The sequence below is a fragment of the Mus pahari genome, chromosome 10 (genome assembly GCF_900095145.1).
Source record: "Mus pahari chromosome 10, PAHARI_EIJ_v1.1, whole genome shotgun sequence".
Lineage (NCBI taxonomy): Eukaryota > Metazoa > Chordata > Mammalia > Rodentia > Muridae > Mus > Mus pahari.
The window spans coordinates 41,157,797-41,176,484 of NC_034599.1; the positions used below are offsets into that span (position 1 = coordinate 41,157,797).

The 18,688-nt window shown below is 46.6% G+C and overlaps 1 protein-coding gene across 2 annotated transcripts in view; it reads left to right on the forward strand.

Annotated features, from left to right (window-relative positions):
* The first annotated feature begins 1,118 nt into the window (after positions 1-1,118).
* Sik3 (SIK family kinase 3) overlaps positions 1,119-18,688 on the forward strand; it is a 212,254-nt gene continuing 194,684 nt past the window's right edge. For both annotated transcript variants that reach the window (XM_021208114.1, XM_029543055.1), the window contains exon 1: positions 1,119-1,414. In XM_021208114.1, the coding sequence (XP_021063773.1) occupies positions 1,142-1,414 (273 nt within the window). In that variant the 5' untranslated portion in view covers positions 1,119-1,141. The remainder of the gene's footprint in view (positions 1,415-18,688) is intronic.

Consider the following 18,688-nt stretch of genomic DNA (forward strand, 5'->3'; position numbering starts at 1 on the left):
TTTCCTAACGGACCAAAGGCTATCTCTCCTTTACAGCCCAATTTCCTATCCCCACCAGAGGCAGATAAATCAATCTACTTAATAAGGAAGGAGGAGGGGGAGAGGCTCAGTTATAGCCCAGGATGTGGAATGTCAGATAACAGGAGGGAAGAAAGAGGGATATGAGTTTTATTGCAGGGGTTATTAATTTGATCACTCTTAATGTCCTTGGAGAGTCATTAGCAGGGATGGAATTTATATTAGTTACTCATTTTGCTTAACGGATTGCTCGCCTTTAAGCATGATGTGGTCCTGGATGCAACGCACTTCACCGGTACTAACCCAGCAACAGAAAAAGACTGCAGACATTCTGACAAACTCTGGCTGGAGAATTGTTCCGAGTCAGGGGTGGCAGGAAAGAAAATGACGGTCCTTTTCTGGCCCTCACCCACCCAAGGACTGGAACGCATGTTTGGGCTGGGTTCAACATCCTTGAATATGCAAACTCTAATTTCCGCACTCTTCTGTGTTCTGATGACTTATTGATTGTACGAAGTGAGCTGGGTTTTGTTAAGAGTTCTGCCGAACAATTATTCCCCTGCCTTGCCACCAACTTGGTTACAGTTGCTTAAATACTGTAGCTATTCCTGCCTCTGTGGCCTCCAGGGCTAAAGTGGGACAAGACTGGTATTTTTGGTGATGAGGAAATCCTTTTAAGGGAGGTTTGGTGGTGACTGAACTGGGACACAGGTCGGAGCAGGGATCCCATCAGCGAACCAGGGGCCATCGGGAGTCTGGTTCTGGGGTCTCCCATCTCCTATCCCTACCTCGCTAGGCGCGGCGGAAGCTTAGAAGTTGCAGCTGACCCTCGACGTTTTCACTGCCTGTTCCCCAGAGGGGGGCACTAGGGAGCCGGCGCCTCAGGAACAGGGACCCACGCGGGAAGGTCGAGCTCGCCCGGTGAGGTCACGGTTGCCATGGCTTCGGGCAGTGACGCGCGTCCGCACGTGACGCGCGGTTGCCATGGCGCCGGGCGCCCGGCGGCGCGGGAGCCCCGCCTCCCGGAGTGACGTCTGTCGGCAACCCCCCTCTTTCGGCCCCCCCGCGCCCCCTCCCCCCCGGCCGGCTCCCCGCGGCCCCGGAGGTTTCACTGCACAACAAGATGGCGGCGGCGGCGGCGAGCGGAGCTGGCGGGGTTGCCGTGGCCGGAGCAGGGGGAGCCGGGCCGGCCGGCCGCCTGCTGCCTCCGCCCGCCGCGGGGCCCCCGGCAGCCCCCGCCGCAGTGCCCCCGGCCGCCGTCCCGGCGCGTCCCACAGCCCCGGCCTCCCGCGGGTCGATGGCCGCTCGCATCGGCTACTACGAGATCGACCGCACCATCGGCAAGGGCAACTTCGCTGTGGTCAAGCGGGCCACGCACCTCGTCACCAAGGCCAAGGTAGTGGCGCTGGGGACCGCGCGGCTGCGGGCTGCGCTGCCCGGGGGGCGTTGCAGCAGGGCGGTGGGGCCAGGGGACTCCGCGGTTCCCCGGGGCTCGGGTCAGGGTCAGCAGTGGGGACCGGCGCTGGCGGGAGAAGGCAGGGACCTCAGAGCGGAGGGGTTCCGGAAGGGGGGGCTCCGGCAACTTAGCAGCTGGACACCGGAGAGGTCCCCAGGGCTGTGCGCAGGGTCGGGGGGGGGGTGACTGGAAAGGAGGCGTTGGAACTCTCTGGGGGCCGGCGGACTGCACGCCAGCAAGACTCCGGAACCAGCAATTAGGAAACCATCAGAATGAGGGCAGGGGCATATGAAATGTGGACCACAGGATGGGGGAGACGCGCAAACTGGCTGCCTCGGTCTTCCCAGGACGGCTGTGGCATGGGCTGAGGGTGAGCGGTGGGGTGCAAGACACCGGGAAATAAGAAGGACCTGGCACCTATACCAGATTAAGGAATCCACGTTTGATTATTTAAGACTGGTAGATGGTGTCAGCTGGGAGCCCGAGGAAGTATACTTGATTATTGGAAGAGGCAGTGAAGAAAACGGGGAAATAAGGGGAAAAATGGAATGAACCCATGACCAGATGTCCCAAGGCTCAGGGTTCCTGGTGACACTAGCGAGCCAAGGGTTAAACATTTTAGGATAGATGGTTTGCTGGTTATTTTTAGTTGTCAGAGGGTCTGACATTGTGGGCTTTTTAGAGCTCGGGGTGGGCTTTTCAGGAGGGAAGGGAGCCGTGGGATTGACATGACAGAATTACACTCATTTGGGCCCTTTGGTTCCCAAGGGATTTGAGGAGCTGTAGTAGTGAAATTGGCCAAGGTCAGTTAGGAAACCATGTATGTATACGCATGTAGTATTTTTTTTTTTTAAGACTCAGAGGTAGCACTTTTACCTATCTTTCTCCATTGAGAGTATCAAGGAAAATCATTCAGTTTTGATGGAAGCCACAAAACCCATTTGAATTCCCAAATCGTCTTTGCTCAATACCTCACTTAAATGGGCACTTTTAACGTAGTAGTCATTCCTTATATTTAAAACAGTAGCTTGAGTTTTTCTTCAGCCTGGCTAATGAAAATCCTTTACTACCTATGCAGCTCCTCCGGGAGACACAGGACTCCCCTCCCCTCCTCCCTCTCCCCTCCTCCCCCTCCCCTCCTCCCCCTGGCCGCTGTTTACCTTAGCCTACCTTGTTTTGGCTTTTATGGCAGTCCCTCCCTGCCAGAAGCCTGGTGACTTATCTGGGCCTCGTATTCTGCTTATTGGCAACCTGAAAGTTCCTTTCCTTGCCTCTCTCTGTCAAAGACTACAAGGGGCCCTTCTTCCGAGGGCGGCCGAGTGATTGGTCAGTTTCACTTCCTCTGGTCGGACCCCTTCAAGCCTTTTTGTCAGTTTTTACCAGAAGGCCTCAAGAGTCTTCAGAGCCCTGTGACAGACTCAAGTGCGCCCCTCCTGTTGTAGTCCCTCAGACCGGCCGCTGGAGCTGGAGCCTGCATCTCCTTACCCCCTCCAGTGTGTTTCCTGTTGGCCTAGTCAAACTTGTGTTTACAAACAGAATGCCTCTGTTCCTTGTTTTCTCTCTCCTCTGTCTGCTTCTGTGATTATTTTGCTCTGACCTCTGGGAAATGGACTCCACAGACATAATTGGTTGTCTGGCAACATTCTCTATGATTTAAAGAAATTTGAATTTTTATATCAAAATATTGATTAAAAAAATCTATGACAAGCTGGGTTGAGTGTCTTATAAACATAATTGCAAACAGTTGATTCTTGGCTTTATATATAAAAGGGACATTTTTGTTTTCAGTAGTCAGCAAAGCCAGTGCCTAATTATGGTTGGTCTGGCTGCTTTCGTGTGTGTGTGTGTGTGTGTGTGTGTGTGTGTGTGTGTGTGTTTCAGTTTTTCTCTGAGACCTTGGTATCCTTTAGGACTGCTGCAGCCTTTACAGCATTGGCTTGTTTATAGACGGGTGTCACTGTTTATGTTGGTTTTTATCTTTGATCGTTTGTGGTGTGCAGTTATGCAATTCCTATGTATGGAAATATTCAGACTTGAATGAGGCTGAAATGGCTGGGACAATGAGTTGCATGTGTGGAGGAGACCACACCAGCGTTTGTTTGTGCTTCTGTAGCAGTGTGCAGTTTCCTGGCTCCAGCTCCAAGTGCCCTATCTTTCTGCTACTTAAATGACTGGTGTGAGTGAAGCTCGATTCACAAGGAGCTGTCACGTGCTCAGGGTGCTCCGTGGGCCTATTTTGGCTTGTGCCCTGCTTATCTGAATCCATTTTGGAAGGGTCCTTCCACACTGACAGCTGAGCTGTGCCCAGCAGCTGCTGACATAGGTTGGGATGGCCTAGTAAGGCCATGGCTCGGTTATATAATGGCAGGGAAGGTGCCGAGGTCCTAGAAGTCGCTGGAGCTGCTGTTCTTCCTCAGGAGCTAGTGTTTCTCTCCCGCAGTCAGGTCGAATAGAGGCAGAGATTGTTTTTCTTCCCTAGCTCTTTCTACACTAGGCTAGTTATTTGCTCCTTTAAAGGTGTATGATATGTCACCAAATGGTCTGAGATTTTCTCCTAATCCTGAATAAAAATCAGATACAGGTAATAATGACAATGCCCGTGTGAGCAGAAGGAGGTTAGGCAATCGGTATTTTCTATACGTTGGACAACTGTTTATGAACCCCTCTTTCTACATGACCCATTTCAAGGACTAAGAAGCTAAAGCAAACTTCATTTATTGACTAAGCAGCTGCACTCTGTCCAACAATAAGAGAAGCTGGCCCCTGTCCAAATGCTGTTAACGCAAACTTCCCAGAGCGAGTAGGATAATGAGAAGAAAAGGAACCAACGGCCCCCCCCCCCTTTTCTTTTTTCCTTTTCCTTGTTGGGACCTTTGCAGCGTGGCTCCCCAGCGCTGAGTCTTGACAGCCCATCTCTGCAGTGCCGCCAGCCAGCATTGCTGCAGAAGGTCCACAGGAGCCACAGGCTTTGGTCAGCAGCTCACCCCAGCTTTGTCCTACCTATTTTGATTTCCTTTTAAAAAATTTCTTTTGAGACACATTGCCCAAGGTTCTCTGTCTTTTTGGCAGAACATAATAAAGTATTAAGATTTTAAAAAAAAAAAAATATATATATATATATTTCCCCCCTTCTCTGATTACTTATGGTCTGTTTCCTGTGCCTAATTGTACCTTCAAGCTAGCTGGATGAATAGAACAAAGAATAGCTACGCTCTGTGTATATTAAAAAAAAACCTTCAGCTTTGCCTAAAACGGCCTGGTTTGATTTGTCTGCTGCTTAAACCTGGGGCAGTGCTGGGCCCTGAATACTGGCTAACCCTCTGTGCTTGGATTTCGTCATCTACAATGGGATGGTAGTAGCAGTCACCCCACAAGCTTCAGTGTTGGGTAGATTAACTCCGATGTGCAATGCTGCCCAGGCAGTGCTGGCACGCAAGGAGTAGGTAAGAAATGTCATCATGGGGCTGGAGAGATGGCTCAGTGAGTAAGAGCATTGACAGCTCTTCCAAAGGTCCAGAGTTCAAATCCCAGCAACCACATGGTGGCTCACAACCATCCGAAACGAGATCTGACTCCCTCTTCTGGAGTGTCTGAAGGCAGCTACAGTGTACTTACATATAATAAATAAGTAAATCTTAAAAAAAAAAAAAAAAATGTCATTTTCTTCAGGTGCAGTAGTCACTGAGGTGAGTAAGACTGGCGAGGCCCCGCCCCCCACTTTTTTTTTTCCACTCTGGGAAGAGCTATTGACCTCAAGTGCCATTGATTCTGGATAGTGAGACACAAGCTGCATGCCACACTTTCATTCAAGGAGGGTGGGGGAAGGAAACTACTGTTTCAGGTGCTACTTTGAAGTTCCTCCACCTGGTACTCCGTAGTCCCAGCTGGTCTGGAACTCTTGGTGACCTTCTTGCCCACAGATCCCTTGGTGTGTGGAATATAGACATGAGCTACCACATTGGGCTATGAAATTTATGCAGAACAGTTTTTCATTTAACTTGATTTTATTTTATCTTTAATTTTTAACAAGAGACCGATCTGATCAAACATTGGCTTTTGCTTTGGGCCATCTCAGAATATTTATTTCTTAGCAGTGCCGGGGATTGAACTCAGTGACATGAGTATTTGTACCACAGTATTTGTACTCAACCCTTGTGTTTGTCTCCCCCATCCCCCAAGGTTTTCTGTGTAGCTCAGGCTAGCCTAGAACTCCATGTGTAACCGACAGAGGCCTTGAGTTAAAAGCCTCTCTTGTAGCTCAGTCTCCAGTTCTCGGGTGTCGGATGATAGGTTTGTTACATGCTATGCTACATGGCTTTTTCCTTTCTTACTTTAAAATTTATCTTCAAATTAACTAATTAATTTAAGTGTGCGGTATTTTGTTGGCATGGCTGCCTCTGTACCACCTGCAACTGATGCCCCAGGAGGCCAGGCAACAGCATTGGATACGCTGGAACTGTTGTGAGCCGTCCGCCTTATGGGAGTTGGGGAATCTTGGTCCCCTGGAAGAGCACCCAGTGCCCTTAACCACTGAGCCGTCTCTCCAGCCCCACATCATTATTTCTATTTTTGGAGACAGGGCCCTGTGTGGTGCAGTGTGTTCTCCATCCCACCGCCCCCAGTCCCCCGGTGTGCAAAGATCGTGTGCAGGTCTTCACCAGGCTCAGGTTTTCAGTGTTCTTTTGTAACTCATTTTTGCCATACTGATGAACAATTTTTTTTTTTTTTACATGCAATAGTTCCTTCAGAGACTCACTTAAAATTCTGTGGAAAATATGAAAAATGTTACCACACATTTGCAGCTGGGCTTACCGGCACGTGCCTGCAATCCTAGCACATGGGAGGCTGAGGCAGCTCGAGTTCAAGGCCAGTTTGAGATTCACAGTGAGACCTTGTCACAGAGCACAAACAAAATCAGAACTCTTGCCCCCAACTCTTATCTACCACCCCTAAACAAAATCATTTGCACTTTGCTTTGCATACAGGGTACGATCCTTAGAAGGGTTACTTCTAGGTTCGTTGCTTGCTCCCATTCTCCCCCCAAGCGCTCCCTCCCCCCATGCATTCTACCATTGAAGACGTATCCTCAGCTCAGGAGTTTAAAATTTACATGTGTCACAGAGAAAACATTTTGCCCTAAATCCTCATTCCAAAGATTATCAGTGACATAGTTTTGAAGGGTGTGTTTTACTGCAGACTCGTTCATGAAGACTCCAGCCTGACTTGTGTCTGCCTTTAAAGCAGAGTGCTGTGAAGCAGATGAACACGTGCATGTGCCCTTTAGAAAGCAGGAACAGAGTCATCAGGAAAGAGAACTGAGAGAGGAATCCACAGCAGCGCTGGAAGACCACGTAGAGGTGACCCTTGTGATGGGGTCTCCCCCTTTGCTTGCCCTGTGAGGTGCTAAGGCCAATTAGGACTAGCCTTTGCCGACTCAGAGCCCCAATATTCCATTTTCAGCATGGAAGATGTTTATTTTAACATTCTGACGTTGGTGCCAACTCCCTAGAAAGTCATAGATCTGGCTCAAGCTGGAGGTGCCCGGACCAGTTGTCTCGGGGCCAGAAATGCTGTTTCATTTTCCAAGCATCAGTCTGGCAAGTGTGTTTTGATGCATGGCATAAAAGAGAGCAAATCCATGCTCTGAAAATAAAAAGAAATGTTCTTTATTTACAAGAGGCTCTGAAGTTGTGAAAGGTACCTAAGACATTTCTGCTGTATGTAGAGTCTTCCCCATACTCATTCATTCATTCATTCATTCATTCATTCATTCAGGAGTGTTGTTTGATGGGCTCCAGCTTTGGAATACACTGTTGAAAAAGAGATACAAACAAAGCCCCCTGAAATATACTTTCATTTATTTTGAAATCTGTCATAGAGATCATCAGCCCGTCCCTGGGAGGGATTAAAGGCCTGCCCCACCACACACAGAGCTGGAATTTACTTTTAAATAGATAAATGAGATAAGGGATCCCTACAAAACAACAAACAAACAAAAAAAAACCTCAGTCCCAGCTTTAGACCCCAGTGCTCTGGAGACAGGCTAGCAGATCTCCCTTGAGTTGGAGGCCAGCCTGGTCGACACAGGAGTTCTAGGGTAGCCAGGGCTACACAGAGAAACCCTGTCTCAGAAAACCAAAACCAAATCAAACCACCACAACCAAAAAACCCACTCCTCAGTACCATGGAGAAAATGGGCTGGCAACTGTGGGGAAGGATGTAACTTCAGATAGACCACGGAAAGCAAGATGGAGCTGTAGCTAAGACCTGAGTGGTCAGGAAGATGCAGCTTTGAAAGATTGAGAAGACAGAGCATCCTTAGCAGAAGGAATGGCAAGGGCGTAGATCCTGGAGTCAGAGAGGACCATCCAAAGCTTGGACCCAAGGCCTGTGGCTGATGTTTCACATCCGTGGTAGGGATGAGTTCAGACAGGGAGAGGGGCTGAATTCTGCAGGCCTTCTAGTATACATTGTGAATTGCCTGTGACCGGGAGGTTGACGTCAGAAAGCAGCACAGCAGGACGAGGATAATCTCTGGTGTGTTTTCAAAACCTGTTGATTATTTTATGGCTAGGAGATAAAAAACAAACCAACCTATCTATCTACTTACTTATCTACAGAGGCAGGGAAGGCAAAATGTTTAACAGCGCAGATTCTCTTCACTGTTTGAGAATGCCATACATGTTGCATACCAATATGACCCTTGTTGACTATATTGGGCACAAAAAGGACAACAGCATCTTACACAGTAGATATGTCCATGCCTCAGTCATATAGGTGAGGAAAAGAGAACTCTTTATTTGGAGTTTTTAAATTTGGTTTTGATTTCTGGTGTGAGTTATGCTTGTTCTCTGTATGACTGTCCATCCCTCTTATTTCAGAGTAACTCCCTTATTGGTGTATTGGGAGAGTTGGAGTGTTTCACGGATGACTTATGATGGTGTCCAGAGTGTATATAGTCTCCTGGGCTTTTGTCCGTGTGTAGTAAATCATTTCTGAGTCGATAGCCAAGTCAGTGTCTGCGGAGCCTCCGCGGTCTGGGGTGAATGAACTTGAAAGCTCTGTGTTTAACCTGCTCAGGGTAGAATCCTGTCAGCTAGTGAGGAGCTGTTGCATGGGCCATCGGGAGGTTATTTCTAGCAAGTGTCCTTGGTATATAAGGACTCCACCACTCAGATTTAAGCTTTTCAAAGAGGTAAGAGTCAGCTGGGTGTGGCACACACCTGTCATCCCCGCAGTTTGCAGGTGGAGGGAGGGAGACGAGAGTTCAAGGTTCCGCTGTGTGGATTTCGGGGTAATCCAAGTTTAAACCAGATTGTGAGCACGTCACTTACATCTCTCAGAGAGTCGAGCATGTCACTAACATCTCTCGGAGAATCAATAGGAAGGAGAAGAGACCTCATTGCCTCTTTAGATTGGTCTTTGTGGGCAGGGCTTACTCAGATGGGGAATTTTGGCTAAAGTTAAATTGAGGTTTTTGATTAAGAAGTTCTGCCCAGTTTGAGCTCTAACACTTGCTCAGCAGCAGTGTGTCCTTTCTTACAGCTCCCGGCAAATGTGCAGCAGTGTGTCCTTTCTTATAGCTCCCTGCAAATATGCACAAGGAGGTCCCGTGTTCCCCTAACCTTTTCTCTCTCCTCTCCCCTGCCTCCCTTCCCTTTTTTCTTGAGAGGTGTATTCTCATTACATAGCTGTGTCCTTACGACCTGCTCAGTCAGATGCATACCCTGGGTACAGGTGGTGCTGACAACACTTTATCCGGATTTCCTCTGATCTGACTCTAATTTCTGGTTTGAGGGCCATCTATACACGCTCTGCATCTCTGTCCTCAGCTCTCAGGTGACAGCTGCATACACATTCACTACAACGCCAGGCTGGCCTGGACTTGTAGTGATCCTCTTGCTCTGCCTCCTGCTTACAGTGATTATAGACGTGGCCACCATAGCCAGTTTATGGGTGGTGGGGACTGAACCCAAGGCTTTACATGGGGAGAGTAATGTAGGTCTGACTGTCTTTAACCTACTGTATAGACCAGGTTGGCCTCCCAGAGATCTGCCTGCCACTGCTTCCAGGATGCTGATATTAAAGGCATTTGCTACCATGCCGGTCAGCCTGCCTTCTTATAGCACCCAGGACCAGCAGCCTAGCAAACATTTGAAAATAGAAACAGGGCCTGGCTGAGATGGCTTCGTGCATCAAGTCCTCACTGTGTAAGTGTGAGGACTGAGTCTGTATCTGGAGCTCCTGGAGCATGGCGCCGTCGTGCCGGGAGCAGAGGTGGGGCTCAGGAACTAGCCAGCCTGGACTAATTGCTCCAGGTTCTGTGAGAAACCCTGTCTATAAAGAGTAAGCTGGAGGGGCTGGAGAGATGGCTCAGTGGTTAAGAATGCTTCCTGCTCTTCTAGAGGACCTGGATTTGATTCCCAGCATTCCCACCAGGTGGCTTCCGGGGACCAAGCACCTTCACACTTGTGCTGTGTGTTCACACGGGTACACATTCATGAGTACAAACAATAAAAGAAAATATTTGTCATAAAAATGAAGTTGGGGAATGATAAAAGACACCCGTTATTGACGTCTGGTCTTCCCTCGTGCATACATGGGTGCACATACCTGCACACACATGCACCCCCACACACATACACACAACTGTGAGAGTGGACTCCTCCCTACTGTATGGGCTGGAAATGGGGTCAGCAGGTTTGGCATCGGGTGCCCTCACTTGCTGAGCCATCTTGTTGGCTCCTCTGCATTTCTTAGTTGTGTTTCATAAACATTTATGACAATTTCTTGGATCAGTTTAAGGCCTGTTTATTTCCTTGAAAATCATTGTTTTTAAAATAAAAAAAAAAAGACAACTGGCTATCTCCTATTGTTTGATAGGATGGCACAGTTTAAGAATTTAATACGAATATGCACCTAGTATTTAGTATGATTTAAATACACACTGAGTGGTGGCGTATGTGGAGGACTGCAGCTATGGCTACATGGTTAGAGCTGAGGCTGCTCTTAGAGGGGACCCGAGCTCAGTTCTCAGCACTCAGTCAGATAGACACCTTACTACCATCTGTACCTCTGGCTCTAGGGGCCTCTGTCATCTCTGGCCTGTGGGCACCTGCACACTGTGTGCTCCCCACTCCATTCATATAAATAAAAATAATTTAAAAAATGGATCTTAAAAAATATGTGGAAAAAGATAAAAATTGGGGTTTGTTATATTTTCATTTTGGGGGATTACAAATTACATTTATGCCGTGTGTTTGTGTGTGCCTGCTCATGTCCCAATGTGTATTGGAAGTCAGAGAATGCCTTCCAGGAGGTCTCTCCTACCCTGTGATCCTGGGGCTGGGCTGGGCTGGGCTGGGATGCAGGTTGGTCGGCCCAACAAGCCCTCACTTGTTCAGTCAGGTCTCTGGCCCTCATGTATTCATGTGCCAGACTGCCCTTGAACTTAACAGATTCATGTGATCCCCTCCGTCCATCCTCCTGAAAGCTGGGGCTCTAAGCATTAATCACCCTTCCAGGAGGAGCCCCTTGTTTAGGTTATATGTAATGCTAGGTTAGGGCTCAGACCCTGGGCCTGGTGAACATTTGGCAAACACTACCGCAGAGCAACATCCCCAACCCTGTGAACCTCTTGTTTTAAATGGGACGCTCCTTCAAATCCCAGCCTTATTGGGGATTACTTCCCTTAGTTAACACCCCACATATGGTCAGCCAGCGCCTCCAGCTTTCCTCTTCTGCTTTGAGGTGCTTCTCTCTGTCAAGCTGTGGTCTCTTCCTGAAAGAACTTCAGACTTCTTGTTCTTTGCTTTGTAACTACTTGAGATACAATTTAAAAGACAAAACAAGACAAAAACCCCTCAATTTTCCATCACTAGCCAGTGATCATCAGTTTCTTTAATTGGTCTCAACTGTTTATGAATTAATTCAACTAGTATTCCTTGTGCCATTTATTTGGAGAAAGTAGCAGCTATTGGTACAAGAAGTTACATTTTATAATTCTCAGGGTAGACAAGGGGTTATGTTAAAGGAGCATTTGAATACGTGTCCAGTATGTTTTCAAAACAGACAGGACGAGCAGCCGGGTTCTCTGCAGCATGTCCTTTACCTCAGCACACAGTCTGCTTTTACTGCCTCTCTTCTACCACCTTCCCCTTTTCTTCTCACAAAAATAACATTGTGCTCCGGGAATAACTCTGGGGAAAATCAGGAAATTATGAAGAAGCAGACGGGAAAATGTCATCTATAATCCTGCCACCCAGGGTTGGTAGTTATTGATACTGTAAAATCCTCTTGCCAGCCCAGGCATTGAAAAGTAGTTAGGGTCCCTCCCGTTACAACTGCTGTGTTTCTGCCTCCCTGCCCCTCTTTGTAATGTCAGCAGGAGCCATTCATAAGCGGCAGCTTCAGTGCGCAGATACTTCAGGGCCATGACTACTGTTTTGTTTGTTTGTTTTGAGGATTTTCCACAGTTTTTTATTTCATAATTTTAATTTTTTTAAATGTGGCAACTGCATTGGCACCTGAATCTTTGGAGTATTTTTTTATTTTTTATTTTTTATTTTTTTGCTTTAGCTAGATTGTTAAAAGTGAAATTACTGAGCCAGAGGGCACACATGTTTGTGAGACACCGGATACTTATATTGCCACATTGCTTTCCAGAACGATTGCACCAGGGTTAGCCTTGGCAGCAGTGGGTGATTAGGCCTCCAGCAGCGGGCAGCTCTGGCTGGCTGGCTGACCTGGCCCCGCTGCCTGCGTTGGCATTGGGGGTCTCCTGGTCAGAAGAGGGATTGCGCACACGTTTCTAGCTTTTCAGAGGCCTTTCCCTGAGCTAGATTTGTGGATCTAACCTTGCCCTGATTGCTAACGAATCACCCTCTGTCTGGACCTCTCACCTCTCACGGAGGGCCATGAGCTGCAGGAGACTGTTGGAGGAGACACAGAGTGAGCATCACAGAGGCAGGCTGTTGACCACACGAACCTTTTTTGTTCTTCTTTGTTACTTATTTATTTACTTTTGAGACAAGTTCTCCTTATGTAGCCTAAACTGACCTCAGACCCAAACTCTCCTGCCTTAATCTACAGGAATGGGCCACAGTATCTGGCTTTGGTTTATGGATTATTTTTATTATTTTTATTACTCACTTGTTTTGAATTTTCGGTCTGAACAAAATCCATACATTATCATTGATGAGCTTCCTCCTGCCCAATATGTGTGTAGTGTTGGGGACCAAATCCAAAGCCTGTAACTGTACCAGGCAAGTGCTCTACCACTGAGCTGCATTCAGCCCCTGGGATCACTTAACTTAAAAAAGAGAGGCTTAAAAATACTTATTTTTATATTCAGACAGTGGTGGCGCATTCCTTTAACCCCAGCACTTGGGAGGCAGAAGTGGACAGATCTCTGAGTTGGAGGCCAGCCTGGTCTACAGAGTGAGTTCCAGGACAGCCAGGGCTGCACAGAGAAACCCTGTCTCAAAACACACACACACACAATTTGTGTATATGTGGAGGTGCCCATAGAGATAAGGATAGGGTGTCTGATCCCCCTCACAGGTATTTGTGAGCCACTCCAGTTTTGGGATCTGAACTCTTGTCCTCATAACCACTGAGACATCTCAGCCCAGGTACTTTTTAAACCCTGCTGTGGGTTTCCCTGCCTCCTTTTCCCCTTGCAGTAGGTTAAAGAAGGACATTGACTAATGTTTGGATGTAGGGCCAAGGGCTTGTTCTTTGCCCTGGTTGGTTTCCTTCATTTTTCGTTAAGCACACTGTAGTTCATTATGAAGCCCAGGGTTGCCTTGTTTTTTGTTTTTGTTTTTATTTATTTATTTACTTATTTTGTGGTTTTTTGAGACAGGGTTTCTCTGTATAGCCCTGGCTGTCCTGGAACTCACTCTGTAGACCAGGCTGGCCTCAAACTCAGAAATCCACCTGCCTCTGCCCATGACTTTTATGTGCCCTCCGTCCCTCCCTCCTTCCAGTTTCTTGCTCACATCTCACCCATATGTAATTTGACTTAACTTTAAAAACTTTACTAAATTTGTTTCAAGTTGAAAGCTTAGTTTTTACCAAATCATTCTCATACCCGCCTAATTTTTATCAGTTTATCTGGTATTTAATTAAATCACATCACAATTAGTACGAGTAGGCATGAAAACAAACAAAAACCTAGGGACAGGTGTGTGGCTGGCTCAGTGCTAGAGTGTGTGTCTGTCATGTGTGAGCCCGTGGGTTCCACCTCAGCACTGGAAAGTGACTGCTGGTAAGGTGAAGACAGCAACAGTGTAAGCAAAGTCCCCAAATGTACAAGGTCTTAGCTGATGATGGGGGTGGGGGGTGGGGGAGTTGGTGGGGGGTGCATGGTGGTGGCTGGAGATTGAGCTTTGCCTGAGATGGCTTATAAGAACATCTGAGGTAGGTGAAGGTTTAAACTAGTGAGCACCTTTAGAGGATGTCCTCATGGATGTGTCTTTATGAGATAATTATTGAACTTCAAAAATCAACTCAGCATGCAAAATAATGGATTTCATTATAACATTTTTATACATACATGTGCTTTTACTTGAATTAATTTGAAATTGTAAGTATGCTAAAGCTGCTAGGAGCTTGAGGACAAAATATTTTACAGAAGTTTTTATGATTCTATATACTTTTGAGTGATATTTTTGTCCATTTATGTTAGAATTTGCATGAATCAAACTGAATTTGATAATGGGCCACGATGTTAAAAAAAAAAAAAAAAAAAACTCGGAAGGAAAGAGCCCCCTTCCCCCCCTCCCCCGCGTCTCTAGACGAGGTTTGTATCCGTTCCTGCCAGTGTAGTGTTCCATGGAACAAGTTGACATTTTCATGGAGTAACTTGTTTTCTGTCTCTGGCAGGCAGTCCCCTTCGGATGCCATGAGAAACAGAATTGTTTGTATTGGGGAAGGAAGGCAGGGACAGAGCTGTGTGTTTCTTAGATTGCTCCGGCACCTGCAGGATTCCTTACTTCTGTCTCTGCCTCCTGCCTCCTGTTGTCCTCCCCTTCTGTCAAAATGTTCCCATGTTGCATAAGCAGTGTTCTGACAATACATGAGGTCTAGTAGCTCTTTTTTTTTTAAACCCGCAAAATAATGTTTTTAGTGATTGTATGTTCTTGGCTTCCTTTCCAGTTCTGACTCAACAGCCCTACTGTTCTTCTAGCCCAATGGGGTGGTTGTATCTGGCCATGATCTTTGTGTCCCAGTCAGCTGCAGAATTGGGGCTTTTGCATATTGTACCTAAATAGCTTCTGTGAATGTAGTCGTTCTGGGAGGCAGTTAAATGTTGAGATGGTATTTTCGGATCTCTTTAAAGAATATTACAATGCTGCGAAGAAAATAGCTTGTTTGAAGTTTGTTACTCATGAGCCCCTGACGTGGAGACGAGGAGCCAGTGGTTTGAGCCCACCGGCTCTGCCTTCACTGACTTCCTTTTGAGTCAGCAGCTACAGGCCCTGATTGTACCATTAGGGAAAGGGGAGGGGCAGACTGAGCCACAGTCTCTGCCATGTGTCAATGCTGCTGCTGCTTCTTCTCCTCCTCCTCCTCCTCCTCCTCCTCCTTCTTCTTCTTCTTCTCTTTTTTTTCAAAGATTTATTTGATATATGTGAGTACAGCGTCACTGTCTTCAGGCATACCAGAAGAGGACATCGATCCCATTGCAGATGGTTGTGAGCCACCATGTGGTTGCTGGGATTTGAACTCAGGATCTTCAGAAGAGCACTCAGTGCTCTTAACCGCTGAGCCATCTTTCCAGTCCCAGTCAATCTTCTTCTTCTTTTTTTTTTTTATTTCCGAGACGGGGTTTCTCTGTGTAGCCCTGGCTGTCCTGGAACTCACTCTATAGACCAGGCTGGTCTTGAACTCAGAAATCCGCCTGCCTCTGCCTCCCGAGTGCTGGGATCAAAGGCGTGCGCCACCACCGCCTGGCTCATTTCTTTTCATAGCAGAGTAGTAGTCCTCTGGATAGACATGCTGCATTTTGTTTATCTGTATGGATTGCGTGTTGTGATGTTTTTACTCTTAGGAGTAATGCTACTATAAGTATTCATGTGCAGGTTTTTGGGGAGTTGTATGTTCTTATTTCCCTTGTATAAATACCTCTTCAAGTATGTATAACAGCAGGATTGCTTGGTCATATGGTGACTTCATGAAGAACTGCCAAGTGCTTTCTAGAGTGGCTGCCCCAATTTTCATCCCCACCAGCAGTTTATGAGGGTATTAGTTCCTCTCCTGCCCTGGTTTCATCATCTGCCGGGTATGAGGTAGCACCGCATAGAGCTTTGGAGGTGCATGTTTCCTGACTAAAGTGGGAGCCTCTGCTCACATGCGAGTGAAGGCTTTGGAGAAACATCACGTTACTTCCTTTTCCCGTTTTACAATTCCCTTGTCTTCCTTGCCGAGTTAAATTTTTATTTTTATTTTTTACTTTTTTATTGTTTTGAGAAAGAGTGTTGGCATGGAGCCTCTCCATTGCTGGGCTGCAGAAGTGGACCACCTACTCGTACTGAGCTTAGCTTATAGTTTCTTTCCCTGTTCTGCATACACATTTTGTATGGACTATCTCATTTACAGAGCTTCTCTCCGATCTGTGGCTTGTCTTTGACTTTTAGCAGTTTTCCTGCCGCACAGGGATTTTACATTTTGTCTGTTTTCTTATTTGTACAGCAAGTTCAATTCTGAAATTATATGTAAAGAGGTCTTTTTCTGTATGTTCATTTAGATGATTCCTGTTTTCTTTCCTTTCTTTTGGTTTTTGGTTTCTTGTTTTTTGAAATAAGGTTTCTCTGTGTAGCCCTGGCTATCCTGGAACTTGCTATGTAGACCAGGGATCTCTAACTTAGAGATCCGCCTGCCTCCACCTCCTGAATGCTGGGATTAAAGATGTGCTCAGCCAGATCCGACTGATTTCTTATTCTCATTCAGTTCTTTCTCCTGGGCATTTAAAAAAAAAATCTCAAAGATGTCAACACTTTATCTTTCTACCTTATATATCTTATAAAATAATTAAATTTTGTAAAATATAGCAAAGAAAGTGATGATTCTCACTCTAGAGAAAACATATTTATAACCAGATTCCCCCTTTTGAGACTGGGCCCTTTACACTTATTATCTATTATTGTAAGTGGTGTGTGTGTGTGTGTGTGTGTGTGTGTGTGTGTGTGTGTTGTACATGTTCAGGTGCATGTGTGCTACACTGCACAAGGGCAGCTGTGTGGAGTTTGCTCTCTCCTTTCCCCTTTACATAGGGGTTGAACTCTGGCTGCCGGATTTGTGACTTTACTCATTTTAGTGGTTTTGCTGACCCAAGACAGGGTCTCTTACAGAGCCCAGACTGGCTTTGAATTTCCTGTGTGCCCAAGCTGACTTCTGATATGAAACCCTTGACCCTTAGTCATCCAAGTGCTGGGATTACACCTGTATACTTGTTTCTAAGAGTTTAGGTTTTTAAAAATAATTGCTTTTTCTTTTTGAGGGAGACTTATGTGTAGAAGTCTGGTGGTTCCTCCCAGCCACTTGTTCCCAGAAATAAGACTCAGACTCAAAATATATTTACAAATACCTTGGCCACGTAGCTAGGCCTTTCTCTTATTAGATCATAAGTTAAATTATCTTATTTATTTTAAGCTACAGTCTGCCAAAGGGCTGATTACCAGTGTTCAGGTATCATGGATCTGTCTAGTCACATTTTTCTGGATGGATCTCTTTTGCCTGGCTCTATCCCAGAATTCTTTCTCCTCCTGGAAGACCCGCCATCTATTTGACCCTCTCCTATAGGCCATCCGTACAATACACAGATTTTCTCTCTATGGTTATGTTTTCCTTGTTGACCTTGAACTACTGGCCCTCCAGACACCACCTCCCAAGTTGTGGATTATAGGCATGTGCCTCCACATCTGGCCTTACTTATTTTTATTTTGAGACAAGGTATCATCACTCTGTAGCCTAAGCTGGTTTGGAACTCACTGTGTAATCCAGTGTGACTCTGAAATTAGGGTAATCATGTTGCTATGAGGATAGTGTTTCGCACCACTGGAGTCTCTTATATATTTCTTTCTCTTCCACTATGTTCCCTGAGCCTTGGAGGGCGTGGTATAGACACCCCATCTGTGGCTGAGCACTCTACAATCTCTTATTCTCACCACTTGTGAGCATCTGCCCACTTCAGAGAGAAGATCCTCTGACCAAGACTGAGAGCTGCCCTAATCTATGGGTATAGACATAACTATTTAGAAGGCAGTATGACATCATGTCGGTTTAGCATTTACTAGGTAGGTCCCGCCCCAGTGCTGATGAGCTTCCAGGGCATGCGCGTCTGTTCAGGCTTGTAGTGTAGTACTGGGAATGAGTTTTCTTGTGCAGTGGCCTCAACTCCAGTTAGAAAGTCCTTGGTTACTGCCTTAATAGTCATGCCACTGTTGGACTGGTGGGCGTGTCTCGTCTGGCAGTTTTTAATTGTATACAGTTTGTAGGGTTCCCAGCAGGTTAAGACAGTTAATGCTGTTCTCTTCCAGCAGCCTACATTGCATCTTCCAGCTTTAGGAAAGCTAACCCTCAGAAGGGGGCTTCCAGTCTAGTTCCACCTTGTTTCTGAAGAGCTTCCTATATTATACGTAGTTCTGGCTTGATCTTTGTTTGTTTGCTTGCTTGCTGTTTGATACAGAATTTCATGTAGACCATGCTGGCCTTGAACTCACCCTATACCGCAGGATGAACCTGAACTTCTAATCTATCTTCCCACCTCTACCTCTTAAGTACTGGGGTTGCAGGTGTGTGCCACACCCAGTTCCTGGGGTGCTGAAGCCGGATCTAAGCCACTGCTCTGCCAGCTGTGTAACTGCCCTAGCGCCTGGCACAGACTGTCTTTACAACCTCACTACAGGCTTGGGGATGACTGGAAAGCTAAGGTCACTTACTACTTTCTGAGAAGTCAGCTTCCAGCAGGATGAGGTGATTCGTGCCTTTATTAATCGGAGCACTCAGAAGACAAAGGCAGGTGGATCTCTGTGAGTTGGAGGCCAGCCTGGTCTACATAGTGAGTTCCAGGACAGCCAGGGCTACAGTAATGAAACCCTGACTTACAAACTTAAAAGAGGGGGCGGGGGGAGAAAGAAAGAAAGAAAGAAAAAGAAAGAAAGGAAGAAAGAAAGAAAGGAAGAAAGAAAGACAAAAGGCCTGAGCTTC